The sequence below is a fragment of the Typopeltis vanoorti genome, chromosome 13 (assembly GCF_054136105.1).
Source record: "Typopeltis vanoorti isolate ZY-2024b chromosome 13, IOZ_Tvanoo_1.0, whole genome shotgun sequence".
NCBI classification, from domain to species: domain Eukaryota; kingdom Metazoa; phylum Arthropoda; class Arachnida; order Uropygi; family Thelyphonidae; genus Typopeltis; species Typopeltis vanoorti.
The window spans coordinates 32,537,889-32,565,436 of NC_143561.1; the positions used below are offsets into that span (position 1 = coordinate 32,537,889).

The following is a 27,548-nucleotide window of genomic DNA, read 5'->3' on the forward strand; positions in this document are numbered from 1 at the left end:
AGACATACCAACTAATCAGTGACCAGTAGTATGGATTCTGCCACTCGAGACCTAGAGCTAATCTTGCTTTCACCACCCACCTATGGACTCAAACCATAGAGAAATTTGGAGAAACTCATGTGGTTGCCCTTGACATTTCAAAGGCATTTGATTGGGTTTGGCAGAGGGGCATACTCACCTAATTGCTATCCTACGGTCTGCCTTCCCCACTCTGCAACTGAATTGCCAACTTTCTCACTGGTTGATAACTATGTGTCATTATGCACGGCTTATTTTCCTATGATTTCCCCAGGTTTCTGTTCTTTCACCTATTCTTTTTCTCTTGTATATAACGATCTGCTCTCATAAACTTCCAATCCTATCCATAGCTTTGCTGACGACAATACACTCCATTCCTCCTTTTCATTCATCAAACCTTGTAATTCTCTCAAGTTCAACAATGACCAGGGACCTGAACTCAGATCTAGCTATATCCCAGTGCAGCAAAGACAAACTTGCAAACTTCAATGCCACCAAAACTCAGTTTTGTCATATCTCTCACAAGAAAGACCTTGCATCCCTCCACCTTATCTTCAGTAATACTGAGATATCCAAACACGATCAGATTTCTCTTCTTGGACTGATTTCCACCTCTGATCTTTCCTGAGCACAGCCATATTTCAACTATAGCTTCTGCAGCCACCAAAATCTTGGTGTACTTTTTTGCACAAGACACTACTTCACACCTGTAACTTTGTAAAAAATTTGTAACATTGTATAAAGTTACAAATCTGGGCAGATTTGTAACTTTATACAAAGCCCAAATCTGCCCAGCCACTGAATATTGCTCCCATATTTGGGGGTTCTATCCAGCTAATTAATAATCCATCTCTCACAGATGTACATTTTCTGCCTTGTGCCTCTTCTACAGATATTTTCATGGACTCTACTGAATTGGCCACAATTAATCCTCCATTCTCATCCAAAATCATTAAAACAATTAGCCAGCCTGGTTGGCCGAGTGGTTAGCGTATCTGCTCTCTAGCCAAAAGGCTGCGGGTTCAAATACCAACGTGGGCACGGATGTTTGTGATTGTCTGTGAAAATACTAGTGGTGGTTGGCAGTAGATGGCGTTTGAGTAGATGATGAAGGTAGTTGCGGTTAGTGGATTGGTAGAGATGGAGAGTTGTAGAGCAGGTGCCCTCCCTCGATGAGTCTTTGGACTCCCTAGAGCGTAATAATAATATAAAAAAAACAAGAGTCACTGCTAACCAACATCCTCTTACAGTCCCTCTTAAAACACACCAAACGAACTTTACTGCCTCCTCTTGCAGTAAAGTTCGTTTGCTGCTTGCCCACATATGGCACCAGTGTGTAGGTTTTGTGGCCTTTCATGTGTGGACCAGATTAAAAAAAAAAAATTGTATACAAATGTAACTTCATTTCTATGTGTATACATGTTCCACTGATACCATTTCACAAACATGACTCCCTCCAATCCCCCCCCCTGGTTAATTCTCTCTAGACCTAAATGCTCCCTCTTTCCACATCCCAGGTCTTCCATTCTTTCACCCTTTCTTTGTCCACTTAAATATCTTCTTTTAGCATTAACCTTTCTCAGGCTGCACTCCACAGTCAATCCTGACCTGCCTGCTTCCCCTGTCTTCTTGCTATGCACTTCTCTATTTAAACAAACTCTTTGAATCCCTTGGGCATTACTCTTTCACATCACTTCTTACTTTCTCAAATCCATTCTTTCCAGTCATTGCTCTCCCTTCTGGCAACAGCCTCTGCAGATGACTTCCACTAAACTAATCAAATGTGTTCCATCTACTATTATACAGTTCCATTCATCTCTCAAACTCATCCGACACTATCACAAACTGCACTCATTTCTCTTCAGATATTTCTGCTGACATACCATTCATATTCCTTGATCTCTGTCATACCTGAGCAACACACACACACACACTGACTACCTATCCTAATCAAACTATTAGCTTTTATTTTACTCAACTGTCTCCTGATAACCATTTACAATTTCCTTGTTTCCAAACAAGTCAATTGTTCCTACTACCAACCCTTTTGCTCACTTACTCTTCATGTCTAATGCCTTACTCTGTTCTTCTACCTAGAGGAAAACAAACCTTGTGCATCCTCTCATTCACATTTCCCAATGGACACATATTAAACTAATGGCATGTACCATTCTTGAAAAATCTATGCCATTCACTTTGTCTTTCATGACGACCTAGGCAATGCTCTCACTCTCACCACCAACATTTTGTCTCAGAGCACTGAACAAGAAACAGAGAATTTTAAATATTACCTAGGCTAAAAAATTTAACCAAACACTATGTACCAATTACAACTATCACATGGCAAAACTCAATTTAAACATGATAAATATAAAATTAACTTATTTTGCTGCAGCTCTTCAATTATGATCTTATACTTGCCATCTGGTGGCTACCAATGAGAACATATTGAGTTCCATTAAACTATGGAAAACATGTTTATGTTTTTAATAGTTAATTCAGGAATGAATTAAATAGTAGTTTAATGCTAAACCAGCATAAGAATTTTGTTACCATGGTATGATAGTAGTAAGCCGAGTAGGTGAGCAAGTGAGTAAGTAGATTGTAGTAGTAAGTAGGAAAAATGGTGTCCAGTATGTAAATGTATGGTATAACTTTGATGGTCAAAAGGATATGTACTTGCCAAGTGGGACTGCATTTGAATGGATTTGGTGTCAGATGCTTGAATTCAACATTTGGCAAAAGGCTGAATATGAATTATCAGGAAAACTAGATATCTGAGTGGTTGCATGAAAATGTGGATATGTACATTTAATTAAGTGGTAGAAATCGTGAATGTAATGACAAACAGAAGGGAGGAAGGGGGGGGAGAAGAGAGAGAGAGAGAATGATAGCTTGTTAGAGATCACTCCAAGAAATGCAGTACTAGTTCTATCAAGAAAGAAAAGTGTAAACTCTGGAAATAGGGATGGTAATTTGGTTCCAAATTCAACTCTTTAGCATAGTCAGCTGTTGTGGATATACATTAATGATAGAAGCAGCAGGAATAAAGGAACCAAGAATGAGAGGCATTAGTGAGACCCAACTAACAGAGAAGGCCTAACAGACAAGGGCATGGGAGTACTGCTAATGATTATAGAAGAATTATTAAATCCAACCAAAGTAGAATCTCTAATGATGGCTATAGTATGAGTACTACAGTAAATGGGTTTTGGGCTATTTGGCGTGAGATAGAGATTAACAGAGCAAAATGCAAAGGGTGCTGCTACAGACCAGGATCATCAGAAGAGGAATGTGAACTGTATAAACAAATAAATCTTATGGATATAAGATTATGCAGTTCATATTCTATAAAGAGCAGATTAAGGAGAATCATTATAGGCAATTTCAACTTCGGAAGGGGGAGAAATAAACCAGAAGGAGAAGAAAGCATGCAAGATGAGAGAAAATAAATTTATGGAATTACTCATAGATAACTATCATAAGAAGTATATAATGGAGAGGAGTAACAGTTTAAGAACATTGGATCTAGTAACAGGTATCTGAAAATCTGTCTATACATGACTTGACCATTATGCCTCCAATTCAGCTGGCCTGGTTATGCTGACCAACAGGCTGCAGGTTCAATCCCACTATGGACATGGATGTATGTGATTGTCTTTAGGGTAAATGAAAATCGTCACCTGGTATGAGACCACCACCACCACTCTGCTTATTAAAAGCCTATAGTGGCTCAAAAAAGCAATGTTTGGTCATTAGAACAGGGTTTCTGGACTGGGTAAAAAATGCAAAAAAATATATAAATTAATAAAGAAAATTCTTTGCTCATCCATGTCACTAATGTACTATAGGTTTACAACAGCCTTTTGTAGGCGGGAGTCACATTAAAAAAGTGGTGAAAGTGATCATTCATGCAATGCTTTACCATAAGAAATTGCATGGCAGAACAATCAACATCGCAGAAATTCATTAAATGGTTACTTTAAGGAGGCAATGTCTGACTGTATTCCCAAAGAATTAATTGTAAGGGAGCTAAGTGAATAAATAACACTCTACTAAGAGTTACATAAAAGGAAAATACTGTGAATCTGACATCATGAGAGATGACGAGACTCTGGAGCACTATAAAGAGCAGACTAAGGAGAGTGATGGCCTTATTAGCAAACTCATATGAAAAAAATTATCCATGAAGGCCAAAGGAAATTGAGAGAATTTTATCACTGTGTAGCAAGTAAAAGGAGGAATAGCCATTTAGTGAACCCTTAGTGAATCTGAGGCTTCTGCAAATGGATCATGTCAAACCTTCATGTCTAATATTAATTTAATGTGAAGACTGACAAATTTTAATGAGATTAAACCTCTATTGATTTCACGTACTTTAGAGTACATTTCACCATGAAAGTGAAATAAAAAATATGACTGAGTTAAATAACAAGCAATTAACAGAAACAGTAACAGAATATTTGAAAAAAAAAAAAGGACTAACAATGGTGAATATGTGTGATTCATGTTGATGGCAATCTATGTGATGAAAAGAGCTTCAAGATCTGTTTGTGTCAGATTTTTGATGAAAGATAACTAAATATAATGTAGAATACCTTGTTTCTTTTTATACTGATTAGGGTTTTTGACATTTCTGATGACTCTTTGAATCAATGACAAAGCAAACTTAGCTGATACAGATATTTTTGTATGTTACCTATATAGTACTTGATATTTTGTGTATTCTGTATGTATTGTAGTCCTGATTTGTGATTTTTTCCCCCTCATATCCTTGACATGCTCTGACATGCCTATCTCTTCTAAACGGTCCATCTGTTGTAGTTATTCATATTAAAAAATTTCTAAAATAAACTATGTAGACATTAGGAATGAAATAACTAAATTAATTATTTACAACCTGATGTTTTGCTAGTTCAAGATAGCATTATCAAAGACATTTTTAAGATATACACTCAAAAGAGAATAGATCTGCAATGGCTTCCAGAACAAGGAGATCCATGCATGGAAGGTAACAATAGTGCTCTTCATGGTTATTGCTAAGGGCAGTAGGCCAGTGCACCAAAATTTATGCATAATTGCACAATCATTTCTGTTAATACGAAGGGTAGCACATGAACCAGTTCTAGGAAGAGTCTCTATGATTTAAACAGGATCTATGTAGTAGCTTTGTGTTTTTCCACCTATGAAATGGTCTTCATCTAAGGCATTTTTGGGCTAGTCTACTTTTTGGTTGTGTTGTCCATACTGAATACATTTTTCAAGTTATTTTCTTCTGCTAATGGTGGTCTGTCCTGTTTGCTCAAACAATTAGAATATTCAAAGCTTTAGCCTCCAGGGCAGAGGGAATTTTGTCCTCAAGATATGCATCTGGAACAAGAGGCTATACTTACACTTTTTTGAAGAGAATAGTTACAACAACAACAAAAAAAAATCCTAATTAAACTGCTCAAAAAACGAACAAACTCCCACTCCAACTTGACTTATATATACCATATCAATACCTTATACCAAAGGTACAACAGATAAACTGGGCTCGCTCAGGAAACAACAACACAAAATCAGAACAGTTTACAAACTTCTTGACAAAGCTTCCAATTTCAATTTCCTCAGATAAATTAAGGACCACCAGGATGTTCTCTCTTTTCCAGGTGTCTACAGTATCCTCTGTCAATGTGGATCCAGTAGTTCGGACAAACCACCATTACCATAAGAAAAGAACATAAAAAAATATATTCAGTATGGACAACCAAAAAGTGGAATAGCCCAACATCCCTTAAATGAAGACCATTTCATCAGGTGGAAAAAAGTAAAGCTACTACACAGATCCCAGTATAAATCATATAGATCCTGGTATAAACTGTTCCTAGATCAGCTTGTGTGCTACAAAACCCTTTGGTGGATGGCACACTGTATCAGCAATAACCACAAAACATTTCCATACAGAGCGCTAATGTCACCTTCCATGCATATGACTGTACTTGTTCTGGTCTCCATCAGGTGTGTATCTCAAAAATGCCTACAATAATGAAAGCTTGAGCTAGCAAAGATAGACTTTTTAATTTAGTAATTTCATTCCTGTGTCGGCACAGTTTATTCCAGAAATTTTCAACATATTCAACATTAACAAGTGATCTTGTAAATGATCCTGTGTGCTCCTGGTTTTTGAGTGGTGAGTGGGAAGGTTTTTTGAAGTCAAAGGGGACATGAAATTTTCTTTAGCAGAGAGAAAGCAACTTTTGTTTCTTGTTTCTATATGCTTGCTATCTTGTCTATGGCAGACCACGTATAAGTGAGGGATAATACCCCACTACAATTTTTTCTGTCCATCTGGGAGGCTCCTTTAGAATTCATAAATAGTTTTCTAATCAGTAAAATATTAGCAACTTCAATAAATTAATTATAAATCAATAATTAATAAATAAATAAATTTTGTTTTGTATAATTCTTATAAATAATTTATGTGTGGGCCATGTGTGACTTAATAAGGTTATTGGTCTATAATTTGCACATTCCTGTAACTGCCTTTTTTTATGTATGAGAATTATTCTTCCCAATTTCCAGTCATTAGGAATTTCCCCAGAACTTAGTTGAATAACTGCACTAAATAATGCTTTGCCATTTCTCGAGACTCCATACTTCCAAAACACTGGCAGTAGTTCATCTCAACATGGAGCTTTACCTGTTTCCATTTGTCTGATCGCAGCATCTATTTCCATCTTTAATATTTTTGGGATCGCCTCACTTTTACCAAACTTTTTTTTCATAATTTTCATACATAAAAAAGGCAAATTTTTTGCAAAAATTTGTTTAAAACACTCCATCCAGATTTCAGAATTTTTTGTTAAACTTCACCAGTCAGATTGCATGTTTTTATCTTCCATGTGTGTTTTTGAAAGTTTCTTTATTGTGTAATATACTAATTTTGTATTATGATGGATAGCTGCAATTACTTACATCTGCTTTTTGATTTATCCAGTTTGATTTTGCTTTTCTAAATTTAAATGTAATTTTATTTTCTTTAACTGTTTGTGGTTTTAAAACAATTCTGGTGAGTTCTGAGTAGAAATTTTTTTTTTAATCTTTTTCTTTTGGTGCCACTATATTTCAGTAGAGCCAATATCATTATCAGGTCTCTCTTTTTCCTGTAATGTTTGTTTTATTGCATTTTTTTTCTTTTCCCACAGATTCTTCTGTGTTTTCAAGAGTTAAAGCTCCCATTTTATAATTAATTTTTTTCATGATACACATTTTGTGTGTTGGAGTCTTTAAATTTGAAGTATCAAGCCTTGCAGGTCTTTTCTTATTGATGGTTGTTTTGAATTTAAACTTATTTTGCTGATAGATATGATAGTCTACCCTTTTAAGGTGTTTACATTTTGAAATGTTTTTTTCCATTTTTTGTTGACTAAGATATAATCAACACAGCTTTCAGTTTTACTGTCAAGTGAGGTCCATGTGTATTTATGATTATCTCTAGGAAAAAAATAAAGTATTAATTATCACCAATCCTGTTGTCTAGCAAAATTTAAGGAGTCTATTGCCTCTTTCATCAATTCCAAATTTTTCCATTATTATTATCATCATTATCTAAGACTTCCAGGGAGTCAAGGAGCCATCGAGGAAGGCTATAAATTACCCAAATCAACTATCATACCCTCCCTAAAATTCATTCACACTAGATACACTCACTACCCTAAGGGCAATTATTCCACTCACTCACTGCTCTTTGGGAGAAAAACCTAACTCTTACCCCTTTCTTGACTGCAAACATCCTTAACTTCTGTGGATGCCCCATGTTCTCTCCCTGCCTTCCATATAATGAAAAATTTCATCACTTGAAATGCTATAACACCCATTCAAAATTTTATAGACCTCTATCATATCACCCCCCCTCTTTCTCCTGTTAACCAGAGTCTGCAATCTGTCCTAATAATCTAAATCCCATAATCTGGATATAATCGTTGTAACCTTTCTTTGCACCCTTTCCACAGCTTCTTTATCCCCTTGGAACCTGGGAGATCAAATCTGTGCACAATAATCCAGGTGTGGTCTTATCAAAGCCTTATAAAGAGGCAAAATGACTTCCTTACTCTTACATGTCAAGGTTTGCTTCAGCATTACAATTATCCTCTGAGTTGTATTTGCAACTTTTGCAATGTGACCTTTGAACTTTTTCCTATCTACCAATATGCCAAGATCCCTTGCCTTTTCAGTTTCTTGTAGCATAATCCTGCTAATATAATATGCTGCAACTCTAATCATGCCAAAGTGCATAACGTTACACTTATTAACATTAAACTGACAGCCATTTTCATTTGCCCAAATTTCTAGTCTATTCAAATCATTTTGTAACTGCTGAATATCAATAGCATCCCTACATTTTTTCTCATTCTGCCCTTGATGATCTAGTTTCTCTGACTCTCTACATTAGGTCTCATACCAAGAAGTAATTTCTCCAGGCTTCTGATGCCAAATGAATTCAAGTGCAGGCCATCCTTCTTATACAAGTCTTTTCTGCCATCAAACACACCCCACACATCTAAAAACTCACATCCATATCTTCTACACTGCCTGCATGTGAAATCATTTGTTATCATTACCTTCTTCTTAACTCAGTACTGTCATATCTGGGTAGTAATCCAACAATTTTTACTCTCTCACATTTCTTTCTCACTTCTTCCAACAGACCTTTCATATATTCTCTCATACTATATTTGTCACTACTTAAAGTATTTGTACCTAACAGAACTACCATCTCTTTTACTTTTCTTTTTTGGTTTTCAAATTACGTTTGTCATATTTTTAATTTTTGCTCCTGGGAAACTAGAAGTGGTGACTCCCTCGGCAAACGCAAATTTTAAAATTGAGTCACCATACCATATGACCTCGTTTTTCTGACTTACCTTATTGTTATTAATATTTTGACTACCAAGTTCAGTGCTATTCTGCCTTCTTGTTCTGATCCTTTTTCTTATCTTGTCTAAGTTTAGTCAAACATTTTTCCACCTTTCCAATTCCCTGGTAGATTTTCTAATAATTTATTTTAATTATTCCTTCCATATCCTTGGAATACTTGCATAGAATAAATAAATACAGTTGTCTCACTTCACCAAAAATCTGGCATTGATCTTGAGACATTCAGCACAATTATGATCTACCCCAGCTAGGACTTTAGGTTTCCACCTTTTAACATTTAGTTCTTGTTTGGCTTCCTACTGGTGTGCTTGTGTGATGATGACTTGGTGATCAAGGCAAAATATTAGTCTAATAATTTAATAACTAAATAAAGTTAGTTCAATCAATCAACATGAATCATGGGTTCAATGCCCATAGGTGCCTGATGCCATCTTGATATGATTCTTCCATTGCATTCTATTTTGTGCAAGATGACTCAGTTTGTGTACAGAGTTTCTGCACCATTTGACAATGTCATCGCCCCATTCTCTGTCTGGTCTTCCTCTTTTGTTCTTTCCTTCAATCATCCAAAAAGCAGCAGCATTTTTAATTTCCTCTCATCAAAGTTAGTTATTTTATTATTATCCCTGACATGTATTTTCTCCTGTAGACAACATCAGTAATAATCAACATCTAAGTATCCATGCCAGATTAGTGATCATAGAAGTGTTCTCTTTAAAATAGCTGCTATTCAATGCTATGATTTAACATCACAGTAATGTAACTCCTAAACTAACTCACTGTTCACAATGAGCCTCAAGTCTCAAGCTTCATTGAAAGCTTCCAAAAAGTTCCTATTACTCCTGTAAAGGGAACTTGTTGCCTGTAATTTCATCTGTCCAAAATAAATAACCTTACACTTGACAACAGTGAACTGACATTCACTGTCCCATATAACTCATCTGTTCAAACCAGCCTGCAGCTACATTCCTTATCTCCCTCTCTACCTAACTTAGCATCATCAGCAAATAACTGGATATTACACTCAAAACTCTCCCCAGTATCATTAATATGAGTGGTTAAACAAACAAATGGCCTAAGTACAGAACTCTGTGGTACTCTCAATGTTATCCTCCTCCTGATAGACTGAGCATTACTATATATCACACTTTCTAATACTTGTCAATATCAGCCACTCTTCAATCCATGTCACAACTTTAATTTGCAAACCATCCCTTTGTGTCTGTATAACAACCTCCAATGTGGAATCCTCAAACTCCAGTACTATTGTATATTATTCCCCTTATTCAACTTTGCTGTCATTCTATTAAAGACCTTTCAACAATTTCATAAGTAAGCCCTATCTTTTGTCTTCTATAGCAGATCCTAGTGCTGTCTATCCACCTTGATGACTGGAGGCCTGAAGTAGACTTAAAAAGTACCATATTTGTTATCTAGAGTAGGCCTTAAAATTAGGTAACTCTTAGCCAAGTGATAATGTGCTATAGGTTTGCATGTGAATGTCATAAAATTGGTTTTAAGAGTGTTTTGTATAATGTTAGCTTAGTATTTAGCTGATTTCATTTACACATAAAGTACCAATCTATACCAACCTAATTTATTCTATTTCTATATTTAATTTGTATATATTCACTAAAATTGTGGGTAAACAGCTGAAGCATACCTACTACATTAAATCTGTTACTTAGAATGAAATTAATCTTTTATCAAATCTTCCATTTTTGTGATAGGGCAGTAATCCTATCTGCATTGGCTAGTATATCTGTAAATTGTTTGGTTTCTTCTGGCTGGTCTGCTTGTTTTAGTAAGAAGCTTAGTATTTAGCTGATTTCATTTACACATAAAGTACCAATCTATACCAACCTAATTTATTCTATTTCTATATTTAATTTGTATATATTCACTAAAATTGTGGGTAAACAGCTGAAGCATACCTACTACATTAAATCTGTTACTTAGAATGAAATTAATCTTTTATCAAATCTTCCATTTTTGTGATAGGGCAGTAATCCTATCTGCATTGGCTAGTATATCTGTAAATTGTTTGGTTTCTTCTGGCTGGTCTGCTTGTTTTAGTGAGAAGAAAAATCCCCATTTCCAGAGAGGGAAATCCTTCCACCTCTAGCCAACTCACTTCAGCTCAAAAATCCTGAAAAAGGTTTTTTACATCCTCCTATATAGGATTCGAAGTAAAGGATATCACCAATATTGAATGAGCTGGTAATCTTTTATTTTATTATTTAATATTTTTCCTGCCTGCTCCTAATTTTCATATTTTATTAGACTGAATTTATTAGAGTAATTATGTAATTGACATCTAATAGATTTAAGAGGACAACAACATCATCCACGAAGAGCAACACATGTAACTTATAGCATTGTCTAATTTGATATAAGGTTTAATATCCCTTTCCTTGATAATATGGTTCATATTATCAAGGAAAGAGATATTAAAAAATCTCTCTCTCTCTCTCTCTCAGTAAAAAAAAATCAGGTACATAGATACGAGAGTTGTTTGAAAAGTTTGGTAAATTTCCAATAGACGGCGACACAATTCGTTCATTCATACCAGCGTTGGCACGTATCATCTTTTTATGGCCCCTGGCAAAATTTTAGACACGTTTCACATGCAGTTCTCATTTGGCAAACATTTAAAATGACCGTGCTCAAGTTTTTTATAAAAATGGAGAAAAACCAGTTTCGTGCAGTGATAAAAAAAACACTTTTATTTGAAGAAGTCAATTGCTGCGTAGATCAAAGCCGAGTTATGCAGTTCGTGGGTACTCTGCACCAGCATCAAAGACTATTTATTTTTGGATAAATAAGTTTAAACGTGGTTGTAAGTCCATCAAAGATGAAACACGCTCTAGACACCCAACCGAGGTTACTACGAAGAAAATGATTAACAAAATCCATGATATCATTATGGAAGGCCACTGAGTGAAAGTGTGTGAGATTGTAGGCATTTCAACTGAATGGGTGTATAATATCCTATGAAAAATTGCACATGAAAAAAGCTGCGTCCACGATGGATGCCGCATTTGTTGAATTGTTGACTGTCAATCAAAAACACATGCGAAAAGACATTTCAAACCAGTGTTTGGCGATGCTTAATCGCAATTCATAGGGTTTTTTTTGCATCGGTTTGTGACTGTAGATGAAACTTGGCTCCACCACCACACACCTGAGTCCAAGTAGTAGTCAAAACAGTGGACAATGCCCAGTGAAAGAGCACTGAAAAAAGTGAACACCATTTTGTCACCTGGGAAGGTGATGGTCACTGTTTTTTGGGATTGCCAAGGAATTATCATGATAGACTATTTGGAAATGGGTAAGACAATAACAGGAGTCTATTATGTGTCATTGTTGGACCATTTAAAAGAAGAACTGAAGAAAAAATGGCCAAGATTGGTGCATTAAAAAAAGTGCTCTTCCATTAAGACAATGCACCATCCCACACATTAACAGTTGCAATGGCAAAATTGCACGAATTGAGGTTCGAATTGCTTTTACACCCAGTGTATTCTCCGGATTTGGTCCCATGTAACTTCTTGTTCCCAAACTTAAAATTTGGCTTGGTGGGAAAAAATTTTCTTCGAACAAGGCTGTCAATGGCTATTTTGCACAATTAGACAAATCCTACTTTTTCAATGTGATGAAAAAATTAGAAACTCGCTAAACCAAATGTGTAGGCCTCGATAAAGACTATGTTGAGAAATAAAGGTGATTTTTTCAAAAAAATGTGTTTAACTTATTTTTTTACCAAACTTTTCAAACAACCCTTGTATGACTACATTATTTGGATTTTATATTAATTTCAGTTATTATTACCTTTGTATTCCTCTTGTAAGTAGAGCAGAATAGAGAAAGGTAACACAACCAGCAAATCTACTACTCTGTAACTAAAAAAAAATATTTTAAACAGTCATTACTCCAAATGAAATTAAAAATGAATCATTATTAGTTTCACATTTAACAGGACTAAAATATAATTATCATTATAAAACTAATTAAAATGAGCATCATCATCATCATAAAACTCCTGATATGTTCACCCCTCCCCCTCAAAGGATACATAGAACACAAGAGTGTACATAGGATTTGAAATTCGAAGTGATCACCATTTAGTCTTGAGCAGCATAAAATTGAATTTCATATTGAAAAGAAGAACTTGTAAGAAAGTTTTAAAGCAACTAAAAGTTCAGAAGCTCTCTGATGTCAACTGTAGACTAAAATACACACACATTATTCAAGAAAAAATGAAAGAGTTGGTGAAGAGGAACCAAACCTTGGAGATTCAGTGGCAAGCCCTGAAGAAAAGAGATTGATTCAGCCAGAGAGAGAGGCATGTGGTGAGGTTGTCTGCAAGGATAGAAAAATCAGAACTCCATGGAAGTTAATGAGGACACAGGAAGTTAATGAGGCAGTGAAGGAAAAGAAGAAAGCATATCAAAAGTTCCTGGCAAATAAGTTAGCTGGTACTCTTAGAGAATACTGAGACAAATGTAAGAAAGCTAAACACTGTAAAACTAGCTAAACAAAAGTCATGGGAAGACTATTGTAAGAACATGGAAAATAAATATCAAGAAGATGGCAAGATAATCTGGAGGTTGTTGAAAAAGCTCAGAAATGGAAGAAAGAGTGCTGTAAAAGGAATTAGAGACGATAAAGGTGACATGAAAACTGAAGAAAAAGATATCCTTGAAGTATGGAGTAATTACTTCAAAAAATTGCTAAACAAAACAAGCAATGATGACAGCAGTGTTAAAAAAACACTCAAGAGGCATGTAGTCAGGAATACATATCCATACTTGAAGTAGAAAAAAGCCATCAAAGGCCTGAAATGTGGAAAGGCATCAGGAGTAGATGATGTTCGACCAGAACTGCTCAAGTATGGAAGTATAAAAGTCTTACAATAGCAGCGCTGCATAGTTCAGATGGCCTGGACAAAGGAAGGAATTCCTAATGATTGGAGTAGAACTCTCATGGTACCCATATATAAAAAGGGAATTAAAACTGAATGTCAGAATTACAAAGGATTTCAGTACTGAGTGGTCCTGGTAAGATTTACACAAATATACTTGAGAAATGGCTGAGAAGGATTGGTGAAGAGCAAGCAGGATTCAGGCCAAATAGAGGCTGTCAGGATCAGATTTTCACTTTACAACAGATAGCTGATAAATCATGGGAACATTATATCAAGTATTGCTTGATATAATGCTCCATTAAAATGCTACAGTTGTATGGTGTCAATAGAGCATTATATCAAGCAATGCTTAGTCTTTATTTGAGATGTAAGTCAGTACAACTTCAAAGAACTGAAGGAAGTACACAAAGATGGTTTAATGTTAAATCTGGTGTCAGACAAGGATGTGCATTATCCTCTCTGTTATTTATTATCTATATGGTTTGCATTATTAAGGAAAGTCTGTAAGATTCCCTGACTAAACTGAATAACTATTGCAATAGATATGGTATGAAGGTCAGCAATAGCAAGACAAAGACAATGAAAATAGGCAGAATCATTGAAAATATCAGCTGCATTGTGAATGGAGAACCTATAGAACAAGTAAAACTTTTCAGTTACTTAGGTGTGATTTTTAGTGAAGATAGTAAATTAAATATGGAAACATAGAACAGGATCAACAAAGCTGGTATGGTATGGAGCCAACTGAATAAATTTATATGGAATAAGAGAGAGAAATTAATCAAAACACTAAATTAGCTGTATACAAGACAGTGTTCAAGCCAATTTTTAACTTATGGATCTGAGAGCTGGGTCAGAAGTAAAACACTTTACCAAAGACTAGAGACAGCAGATATGAGAGTCCTGAGAAAGATTAGGGAGTGTGAACAGATTTCATCAATGGCAATATCATATTAAAAACGAGGATATTAGAAAAGAACTTGACATTGTCAGCATCCAGGAATGTGCTAGAAGAGCTAATCTCAGGTAGTATGGTCACTTAAACAGAATAGGACAAGAAAGATTAGCAAAACAAGTGTTCTCTGCTAGGTTGGCAGGAAAAAGACCCAGAGGAAGATCACCAAGATATAGGTGGATTGATACAGTGAAAAGTGCCTTAGAAGATAGAAATATAAGATCTGATAATGTTGGAGTCTTGGCAGGTAAGAGACCGATTTGGAGGAAAATAGGAAGTTGGTAATGATGTAAATTTTTCATGTAGTACATCATATCCTGTATACCCCCTTGATGGTACATGGCAGGAATTTGATGATGAAGGATGTATAGAATACTATGATAATCACCAAGACAAACTTATAAACATATTCAAGCAATATGAATGAATGCAATGGTTTCTTATTTATAATGAACAGGAGCATGCATGCTCCTCCAGGAAGTCCTGGACTCATCCTGGAAAGAAGATCTCAAGGTCAGACACTGTCTAGATATCTATTTTGTGTGTGTGTGTGTGTATGTGTGTGTGTGATTTCTGGCATATACTTTTCTGTCTTCCATCTACATTAGAAACTAGCAAAGAGTCAGTTATCTTATACTGGAGAGAACTTTTTTTAAACAACAGAAATCCTCCAGGAAGTCCTGGACTCATCCTGGAAAGAAGACTTTCTCAAAGTCAGACAATGTCCAGATAGCTTTTTTTTTTTTCTTTGTGTGTGTGTGTGTGTGTGTGTGAGTGAGTGATATCTGGCATATACTTTTCTGTCTTCCATCTACATTAGAAACTAGCAAAGAGTCAGTTATCTTATACTGGAGGGAACTTTTTTTAAACAACAGAAATATATATATTCAAAATTAAATGGATATTGAATACCACATTATTTCTTAGCTGAATGCGAAACTCAAAGATAGGAAATCTAATCTAAGAATTTCATGCCGAATATAGAAAACCATATAAAGATCGGCGAGTCCAAGTGTAAGCCAACACCTGGATTTATTTCAGTAATAGAAATATATATAATTTATTTAACTAGCTTCTTCAATGTACCATCATCACTTATTCTGCTATTTGTTTTTCAATTATATGTTTTCTAAATATAAGTGGGGAGCAGTTAAATAAAATTGCATGCAAGTAGTCCTTGGTGCATGATATGCCAAAATACAGTAATCCTCTAGCTGCACTTTTTTTTTTTTAATTATTAGCATTGCATTTTAAACATTTAAAATAACAGTTTTAATGTGCCATGATCTATTCAAGAGTGAGATCTTTTACAACTACTAATACTTGAATGCTGTTGTTAAAACCTATCACTGATAGGAGAACCTTCACTGTCATGCTAAATGAAAGTTACTGTTGCTTTGGGAACCTCTGTGAATGGGGTTGAAAGTTTATATCTCATATATAACTTAACTCTCTTATATTGAATATATATCTTATATCTCATATGGAAATATGGAGAAACTTTCAAACTATTTAAGATTTAATTTTTACTAGTTTAATGTGCATTATAGTACACTTCTTCAGGAGTGAAATAAAAAACTTAACTGATATTACAATGACTAGCCTTGTAAAAAGAAAGTTAACAATATCAGTAAGCCCAAGTCGATGTTGTAATTCATAGTCCCCCCCCCCCTCCTCATCCTAGAACCTGTTTTTTCAAACAATTCCATGAATACATGGCTAAAAGCAGTGACAGTGAAGATCTCACAGTTAGGTCGTCTTTTTTGGTCATAGAATTTGTTCTGGAAGAGAAAAAACATGTTTTTAATGCAGTGTTCAAATATCATTACAATGTCTATTAGAAATAGTTCTTGTAATAGCCTATAATTTCTGCTCAAAGTATGGTGACAGGTTGATGGAATCCAGAGCTCTCTAGTAAGTCAGAGAGCTCTATTATGATATCTTCACATTTTTCAGTGAGGTGTGCAGTTTTTTTTTTTTTTTTTTTTTTTTATGTAGCTATCTCATTTGTCTATAAGTACAAGACAATACCAGCTGTGCAAGATATTTAGAGAAGAGAGGTGGCCAAATCTGTCATATTCACCATAAACTACACTGGTTATCTCTTACTTGCAGATCTCTGGAGCTCCATAAATTACGAGAAGTAGTTGCTGTCTAGAAGAGAGGCACTTCTGGTCATAGTCCAGCAGATTATTAATTAACTTAAGGAATTCACAATGTACACCAGAATATAAATTAAATTAAACTTTAATCTATATTTCCAATATTTTGGTAACGTCACGTTGCCATCTTCAAAGGAACTTAAAATAAAGACACGTGCACGCAGGCACTACACACAGTAAATGAGGACAAAGTGAGAAAGCTATTGTTTCTCCTAAAAGTCCTGATGGTACTCCCCCTAGCGGGCTATGTAGGTATTCTTGGCCATTGGGCTGAAGGTCTCCTGATGTACGTCTCCCAAATTTGGGACAGTCTCATGCAACCAAATTTGTTGAGGTTTGGCATGTTTCTTAGAGTCCAGCAGATTGCAAGCGTTTTGTGTGGAGTAAGTTCTGCATGTTGCCAACATATGTAGTACCATGCTCATGACTAGAGTGGCATTACCATTGCCTGCTTTTAATACTAAAATGTGCTTGCTGTAGATATCTGATTAAAAATAGGAACATGATTTACTGAGATGGATAACTTATGTGATAAAAATATTTAATAGATGTAAAATTTTCATCTTAATATCAAAAAAAAAAAAAAAAAATCTCAGTACAACTGAATAATGGAACTAAATAAAATGCAAATAACAGAAAAATTTTAAAAAGCATCATGTTGGAGGTTTAATGGAATATTTACACCACCAGGAAAGGATTAAAAACTAATTTTAATGCTTCCAATATTCCGTCTCAGTCAGTGAGACGCCTTCAGGGATTACAAATAACTTTTGTAACACACACACACACACACACACACACACACACACACACACACACACACACACACACACACACAAAGCCAATACAATATTAAATGAAGCATGTGGGTGACTCTAAACTTCTATCTAGTAGTATATCCTCTATGGATATACTACTAGATAGAAGTTTTGTAGGTGGCTTAGGATGTAGTAGAACCTCTGTTTTCCAAATTTTGGGAAATTTTATGCATCCATATTTATTTAAATTCAGTTGATTTCTGAGTGCTGCTGCGGATTCTAAAAACAGTCTTTCCTATTTAAATTTACTATGGTGGAGCATGGTGGTTTTCTTCCAGGAGATCCTGTGAGTTGTATCCAATATGTGGTTTGCAAGGCAAGATTGACCATACTCGTGATTGCAGATGTACGATTTGTGTTCTTCTAAAGGGATGGCCACTTGATTGAAAAGGAAGTTTGATTTCCTTTCCACTGATGTTCATTGTATTGATGGTTCCTATTTTCAATTTTCTTCTGACATCTGGTTTCTCTTTCTTCTAGGTGTTGAGTTAGAATTTGTTCCAGATTTTAATTCTTTAAGGGAAGTGTATTCCGTGTAAGGAAGATTCCTTTGAGGTAATTTACTTTGCAATAGTAATGCTGTGGTTTTTTCCTGCATAAAAATACAGGAAAAACATCTTCTTTCATCAAGAACAGTACACATTTTATTAAAAAAGTAAAAGATATTTATATTGGACCTTCAGACATTTTAGCAAAGGAATCTTCCTTACAAGGAATACACTTCCTTCAAAGAATTAAAATCAGACAAAAATATCGTTATAATCAAAGCAGATAAAGGGAATGCAACAGTAATTTTGAACTCTGAAGATTATAATAATAAAATAAAAACTCTTCTTGAAGATTCTAATACCTATAAACCTTTAGACAGAGAGATCCCACTTGGCATGCTCACAATAAAACCAATGATCTAATCAAAAAGATACCTAACTGGACTGAAGAACACAAAAGAACTCTACATTCAAAACACCCATTAGTTCCAAGAATTTACGGTGTTCCAAAAATTCATAAGATAGGTATTCCCTTAAAAGACCAATAGTAGATGGTACAGACTCTCCGACCTCTAATTTAGCAAAACATCTCGCCGACTTGATTTTACCTCATACAGGAAAAATATCTTCTTTCATCAAGAACAGTACACATTTTATTAAAAAAGTAAAAGATATTTATATTGGACCTTCAGACATTTTAGCAAAGGAATCTTCCTTACAAGGAATACACTTCCTTCAAAGAATTAAAATCAGACAAAAATATCGTTATAATCAAAGCAGATAAAGGGAATGCAACAGTAATTTTGAACTCTGAAGATTATAATAATAAAATGAAAACTCTTCTTGAAGATTCTAATACCTATAAACCTTTAGACAGAGAGATCCCACTTGGCGTGCTCACAATAAAACCAATGATCTAATCAAAAAGATACCTAACTGGACTGAAGCACTCAAAAGAACTCTACATTCAAAACACCCATTAGTTCCAAGAATTTACGGTGTTCCAAAAATTCATAAGATAGGTATTCCCTTAAAAGACCAATAGTAGATGGTACAGACTCTCCGACCTCTAATTTAGCAAAACATCTCGCCGACTTGATTTTACCTCATACAGGAAAAACATCTTTTTTCATCAAGAACAGTACACATTTTATTGAAAAGTAAAAGATATTTATATTGGACCTTCAGATATCTTAGCAAGTTTGGATGTTATCAGCCTATTTACAAATGTTCCAAGAAACAAAACTTTGAATCTCCTGGAAGATCTCTTTCCTCCAAACATTGTAGATCTTTATAAACATTGTATAAATAATACTTTTTTCATGTATCAAGACAAATTTTGGGAACAAAAAGAAGGATTGGATATGGGCTCTTCCCTCTCTCCGGCTTTAGCTAACCTATTTATAAAAAACTTTTAAAATAATGCTTTAAACAATTATCATAAAAAAAAAAAAAAATATGGCTACGCTATGTAGACGATATATTCATCATATGGCCAGGAACAACAGATGAACTCATTGCTTTCAAAGATTACCTAAATAATTTGCATAATAATATGAAATTTACTTTAGAACAAGAAGAACTTAGGAAACTGCCTTTTCTAGAAATTCTATTAGAAGTCAATGAAAAGGATAATAAACTTTCTTTCTCAATATATAGAAAACCCACCAACACAGGAAGATTTCTTAATGCGGTCTCACACCACCACCCTTCGCAAAAAAATAGGTCTAATAAAAACCCTAAGGGACAGAGCGTATAACATTTCCAGCACAGAAAAACAGAGAAATGAAGAATTAGAATATGTAACACAGATCTTTCAAAAGAATGGTTATGAAACCAAGACTATCAAAAAAATACTCCACACACTTCCTACAAGCATCACTCAGAAACAAGATTTCAAAAACGCTATCATGCTTCCATATATCAAAAATGTTACAGACAAGATGACTAAATTACTTAACAAATATAACATCAAAGTAGCCTTTCTGCCACTGGAAAAAATTTCGAGATTTCTACATCCCCCCAAAACCTCCTCATCATCCTTTAAAAAAACCAGGTGTTTACAAAATTTATTGTTCTTGCGGCATCTGCTATGTAGGACAGACAGGAAGATCTGGGGAAATTCGCACGAACGAACACCAAAAGGATGAGCAAAACAAAAGAGAACGCAAATCAGGTCTAGCTTTCCATACCACTTCCACCAGCCACAATGTACTCTGGCAGAAAACAAACATGTCATACATAGAAAAAAAAACTGTCACATAAGGAAATTTAAAGAAGCTGCAAACATGCTTAAAATACCAACACAATGCAATAAAAATCAAGGATCAATTCTCCACCAAGTCTGGTCAGCTTTAATAAAAAATATACCTCAGTCAGATCTCGGACATTATGAACGTGAACAACAGAACGTGGCATCATCCAGCATTGTTTAAATTTAGCACTGCTTTGAATCTGCATTCTGATTTTTAATTTTATGAATAGTCTATTAAACAATTAATAAAAATTTCTCTTTTCTTTGTGTTTTAAACTTTAAGTTACCTGTTACCCTTGAAGATGTATGTCAAACGACTTACGAAACTTGTCGGGTCTTTTATTAATTTATTGTGTTTTATATAACTTATTAAAAAAAATGTGGTCCAATTACCAGAATATACCATGTGAAATTCTGTAAGCTATTTAAAAACAGTTTAGAAACAGGAAAAGTATCATAAAAGCAACTAGACATAATAAAGGGAATATTAAGCATGCATTCTTCTATTTCACAAATAATAACAAAAATAATGATGCACAAAACAAACATTAGATACACACAAATCAGTGCATGTGGTATTATTCTCATTTCATCTTCCTAACATTAAGTTAGGGTGTGTATCTATAGATTAAAAATGCCAAGAAATTATATTCTTGGTTTCATCCTTTATCCAGGTGTAAGCAAACAAAGTTTGCGCATAACTTCATGACAGTGTTGGATCCTACTTCTTCTCAATCTATACTTTGAATCCTACATGATTACTATTATAATGTTCTTAACTAATTGATAAGTTGTAAGTTGATTTCTAATTCAAATATAGAGAAAATTTATATTTATAGACTGTGCCACTCTATATCTGAATTAGTTCAAGAATTGAAGATAAACCAACTCTTAACCACCTTTCCCTTATATGTTGTTAATATATATACTGGCCGAGTATATTTGACTTACTTAATTTACCCGCTTTGGTTCGAATATTTTATGAATGGTGCAGTAAAAGAGATTCAGGCAAAATACAACTTTAGGGTAACAAAAACGAACATTTAATTTTAGAATCATAAATTATACATTTAAGATCAAAACACTAAATAAGTTAATATAAACACTTCAGCCTTTCTGATAATACTATCATACAAACTCAGACAATGTAAATCTGTTATCTCTAATACAGTCTTCTCACAGTTCCTTAAGTTCCAAATACAATAAAATCGCAGTAACACTTCTTTACAAGCAAACACTTTTAATTTTACACTTCAGCTAATTCTCCGCAATAGTTGCTGCTAGTATAAGGAAATTCTAGGATGAAACTTACACACTTCTCTGTATAGGAATATTAATGGTTGGAATAATCTTACCGATAATCTTTTTTCTTCATCTACTTATACGTAAACACTTTATATAACTGTAAACACTTTAAACAGTATACGGCACTCATTAAATAAATCTTCTAAGCAATAATTGAATTAATCGTCGGTCACTATACACATAAACAAACGTTCTTGCATGAAATACTACTGATCACTTATGAATTAAGGCAATACACAATAATTCCTTAACTTGAGGTTTTATATGCACAGCTGTTCATATAAAACAGCTGTGCATATAAAATTCATTCTTCATTCACTGTTCATTCTTCCTGCTTTCATTTAATTCTTTAAGCAATATATTTCTAACCACAGCTAACGGTAAACTTCAATTTTACAGCCTCTACTATTCGCTAATAACTCTGTACTTTGCTTCAAAGTTCTGTATGTCCTCGAAAGGTCGGCCCTGAATTTGAATCTCAACTCAAATATCGCTAGTCTATTTAGTAGTCACTCAGCTGTCTTCCGTAGCTATAATTGTTATTCTACAATTTATTAGCTAACCGCCTCTCGACTAGTATATTAGCTGCTTGAGTGGCTTGCCGACTCGCTATTATCGCACTGTGATTCCCGAATGCTGAATGCTCCGATTCCAACCTAATGCCAATCCTCTCCTTTCTCTCTCTAATCTATCTCTCTCTCTTTTATAATTTTAGCATTCTTCCTTTTTATATCCATTCTTCCTGCCTAAATTGTTCTCGTGATCTCTTTTTACTAAAACTCTTTTCAATAAACCTTCTCCTCACGTTCTGTTCCAAAAACGTGCTCGCTCACTTACATACGTCTCCATGACAACCGAACAAAATATAATAATACTGAGGTATTGCATAACGCTAAACTTCTACAAATAGGAATAAATTTACATTTCAATTAATGCGCAGTTAAAATATCAAATACAAATTCTTATAATATTAACATAGTAATAAATAAAATAGCTTAACAATATTTAATACAGTCTTTTCATTATTAATACATACATCTTTGATTAAATAATTAAATATTAAATAAGGTTAAAGGAAGTTATATGAATATTAAATTATAAACAAGTGAATTACATTAAATAATATTTACAAGTCTAGCCTATGTGATGGAAGATCATGTTGGATTCTGAAACAAATAATAATTACTTCAATCTCTATATAATCAGAATCCAACAAAGGCTTACTCTTCCTTTGAAAAATTTTTCATTAAAGAAAAATTTTTCACACTAGGTCCTTTGATAGAGGAATCGGACTGCTCATTTACTTTTTGAACTCTTAAACAATTCCTAGTTTGAATCAAGTCTAATTTGCGTTCATGTTTTATACATTTATTTCGTTTTGTATTTACTCTTTCATTTTTGCTACTCTCAATAAGGAAACAATTGTTCTCTAAACTTATAGTGTGGTAATGTCCTCTCTGGGTAGAAGTTCAGTTCCTTGTCGTTAACATCCAACCTAAGTTGCCTTCCATCTTTGTACTCTGTTCCTTTAGTCTTCTTTCTGTGAACGCTCAAATCCTTGTATTTCTTTCCTTTTCTCATATATTTAGTTCTGGTGTGCAAAGCAGATACTTGAGTAAAATTAATCTTATCTGGTATTTGATTTTTATCACCAATTTGTTGCTCAGAATCAGACATTTAAAGTTTTGATGTCAAGTCAGTGTCTGGTTGTGTTACAGGCTGATCAATTACAATAGAGCTTGAATCAGTATCTTTCTCAGTTAGATTATTTATAGATGACTGCACTTTATCAAGTGGTTCTTCCTCATTAGGTACAAAAAATCTTCTTGTTAGTTGCTTTGTTCTTGTGCATGCAGACTTATTGTTTCTTTTAACTTGTATCCTTCTGTTTCTTAAGGATATTTCACCTCTGGAAAAGTCACAAGAGAAGTGATGTTTCTCCATAAAATTTGTTCCTAATATTATGTGAGTGTTCAAGCTAGGAGAGAAAGGAAGTATAAGTAGATCTTGATATACACACAGGTTGATGTCTGGTATAAAAATTTTTGTGCGAACTTTCTCATATGCTGTAGAGTTCGAGTTAGAGAGAGTGGTAATCCTTACGGGTCTCCTTAAATTGGTAACATTTTTCCATAATTAATCTCTTATTTTTAGGAAATAATACTTACTGATGGTTGAGGCATTACAACCTGTGTCAAATAGAATGTTATATTTATGACCTTTGATACATCCTGTAATCCTCATCATTGATTCTCTTGATCTACGAAAATTTTGAGACTTATTATACACTCTGTGAGGAATATGTCCAAAACTAGAGTTCCATCTGCTGTCAGTGTATTTTCTTTTATTAAAGTAGCAATTCCTAGGCAATGTGACCAATCCTGTTGCAATTAAAACACTTAGGAGGATCTCTACCATCTGTGAGAATTTTTCTCCTTGTCTGAGGTTGAGAATCAATGGGAATTTGCTGTCTAACATTCTCCAGGGCTTCCACCACTCTATCCAATTTAGTCAAAATTGGTTTATTTTGCCTCTCAACTTCCAGTTTGACTACTTCGCTAACATAATATGCTGTGGAATTGAAGTTCTCTTGAAATCCTATAGTTATTTCTGTCAATTTTTTCATTACTTCATCTAACTTATTATTCATTGGCTGTTGCAACTTTTCTACTTCCTGGTGAACAAAGTCTTGTACTTCCTTGAATAACTTCTTGTTGGTTTGCTCATTTGTCTCAGACATGCAGATATAATTAATAGAATTCTCTTTAATAATTTTCTTTTCATCTTCTTTCTTTCTATTCTCTTTTGAGGATTTATTTAAACCTAGGGAACAATCAGTTTTTTCTACTATGTTCACAAGGCCTATATTGGATGAGGGACAAAGGTCTCCAATCATCTGTTCCTTTTCCTTGACAGCTACAAGGCATTCGTCTAGTGAGGTTATCTTCTTCTTGTAGGCTGTCTCCCTCAGTTCTTGCCTAACACCTTGTCTAAATTGTTGATAAACTGCCCAATCCAAATGAGGTTTGTCTTCATTGGATACATTCAAACTATTAGAGAGAGTTAGTAAATGATTGTAGAAATCAGCAACACTTTCTTTGTCCTTCTGTGTAATCCACTGCAGCTTCCATAAATTTGGTCCAACACTCCTCCGTTTACAAAATTGAGATAGTAAGGCTTCTTTAAATTTCTTGTACCCAAATGTTTCTCTAAGTATAGGAGATGAGAAAAAATATGTTTTAGCTTTACCAATTAGTTTGCTTCTAAGTAATACCAACAACTGAAAGTCAGTCCAACCTGATGTTTCTCTGAGTTTCTCAATAAAAGTAAAAAATGATAACACATCATCAGAGTCTTCTCCTGAAAACTGGGGAACTACCTGTTGGGGATTCACACTTCTGAAAAATTCACTGTCTTCCATCTCTGAACTAGATGAAACTGCCATTTTAATTTTTATCAGCTTACAAACAAAAAAGAAATTCAAAATTCTAAATTAATTTCTCTATTTGCCTGAATTTAGTTTACAACCAATTCACTTAATTTATCTTTAAATTCTCCTTACTATTACAAAATTTAATACTTAATATTACAATCTTTTTTTAGTGAATTCAAATCCTACCGACTGCTGCACCATTTTGTTGGATCCTACTTCTCAATCTATACTTTGGATCTGACATGATTACTATTACAATGTTCTTAACTAATCGATAAGTTGTAAGTTGATTTCTAATTCAAATATAGAGAAAATTTATATTTATAGACTGCGCCACTCTATATCTGAATTAGTTCAAGAATTGAAGATAAACCAACTCTTAACCACCTTTCCCTTATATGTTGTTAATATATATACTGGCCGAGTATATTTGACTTACTTAATTTACCCGCTTTGGTTCGAATATTTTATGAATGGTGCAGTAAAAGAGATTCAGGCAAAATACAACTTTAGGTTAACAAAAATGAACATTTAATTTTAGAATCACAAATTATACATTTAAGATCAAAACACTAAATAAGTTAATATAAACACTTCAGCCTTTCTGATAATACTATCATACAAACTCAGACAATGTAAATCTGTTATCTCTAATACAGTCTTCTCACAGTTCCTTAAGTTCCAAATACAATAAAATCGCAGTAACACTTCTTTACAAGCAAACACTTTTAATTTTACACTTCAGCTAATTCTCCGCAATAGTTACTGCTGGTATAAGGAAATTCTAGGATAAAACTCACACACTTCTCTGTATAGGAATATTAATGGTTGGAATAATCTTTTTTCTTCATCTACTTATACGTAAACACTTTTTATAACTGTAAACACTTTAAACAGTATACGGCACTCATTAAATAAATCTTCTAAGCAATAACTGAATTAATCGTCGGTCACTATACACATAAACAAACGTTCTTGCATGAAATACTACTGATCACTTATGAATTAAGGCAATACACAATAATTCCTTAACTTGAGGTTTTATATGCACAGCTGTTCATTCTTCCTGCATTCATTTAATTCTTTAGGCAATATATTTCTAAGCACAGCTAATGGTAAACTTCAATTTTACAGCCTCTACTATTCGCTAATAACTCTGTACTTTGCTTCAAAGTTCTGTATGTCCTCGAAAGGTCGGCCCTGAATTTGAATCTCAACTCAAATATCGCTAGTCTATTTAGTAGTCACTCAGCTGTCTTCCGTAGCTATAATTGTTATTCTACAATTTATTAGCTAACCGCCTCTCGACTAGTAAACTTTATTAGCTGCTTGAGTGACTTGCCGACTCGCTATTATCGCACTGTGATTCCCAAATGCTGAATGCTCCGATTCCAACCTAATACCAATCCTCTCCTTTCTCTCTCTAATCTATCTCTCTCTCTTTTATAATTTTAGCATTCTTCCTTTTTATATCCATTCTTCCCGCCTAAATTGTTCTCGTGATCTCTTTTTACTAAAACTCTTTTCAAATAAACCTTCTCCTCAAGTTCTGTTCCAAAAACGTGCTTGCTCACTTACATACATCTCCATGACAACCAAACAAAATATAATGATATTGAGGTATTGCATAACGCTAAACTTCTACAAATAGGAATAAATAAAGAATATTTACATTTCAATTAATGCGCAGTTAAAATATCAAATACAAATTCTTATAATATTAACATAGTAATAAATAAAATAGCTTAACAATATTTAATACAGTCTTTTCATTATTAATACATATATCTTTGATTAAATAATTAAAATTAAATAAGGTTAAAGGTAGTTATATGAATATTAAATTATAAACAAGTGAATTACATTAAATAATATTTACAAGTCTAGCCTATGTGATGGAAAATCATGTTGGATTCTGAAACAAATAATAATTACTCCAATCTCTATATAATCAGAATCCAACAACAGGGCATCTCGTATATAGAGGGTAATGACTTCACATCAATTGCCTTAGTATCTGATAATGCAAAGCACTACCAGACTAATTTTGACCTTTATTGGGGTATATTTAAGTGAAGGGGTACCTCTCCAAAAACTCATGCGATCTCTCAGACCACCCAAAGGATCATTTAACTCAACGGTAGTTACGCTTAGTGAAAGGCTCAACCCACCACCGAGTAGAACCATCAGCAGTGGCTCTGCCCAATGGCTGGCTCGCCCCCACCATTCAGCAGAGCTGCTCATATCTCAGGGAAAGCAACCACTTCAG

General features: G+C 34.2%; 1 protein-coding gene across 7 annotated transcripts in view; it reads right to left on the minus strand.

Annotated features, from left to right (window-relative positions):
- The window catches only part of LOC150100035 (putative ubiquitin carboxyl-terminal hydrolase MINDY-4), a 376,809-nt gene that overhangs the window by 151,647 nt on the left and 197,614 nt on the right, over nt 1–27,548 (minus strand). For all 7 annotated transcript variants that reach the window (XM_090402889.1, XM_090402887.1, XM_090402888.1 and 4 more), the window contains exon 12: nt 12,769–12,839. In XM_090402889.1, the coding sequence (XP_090259015.1) occupies nt 12,769–12,839 (71 nt within the window). The remainder of the gene's footprint in view (nt 1–12,768; nt 12,840–27,548) is intronic.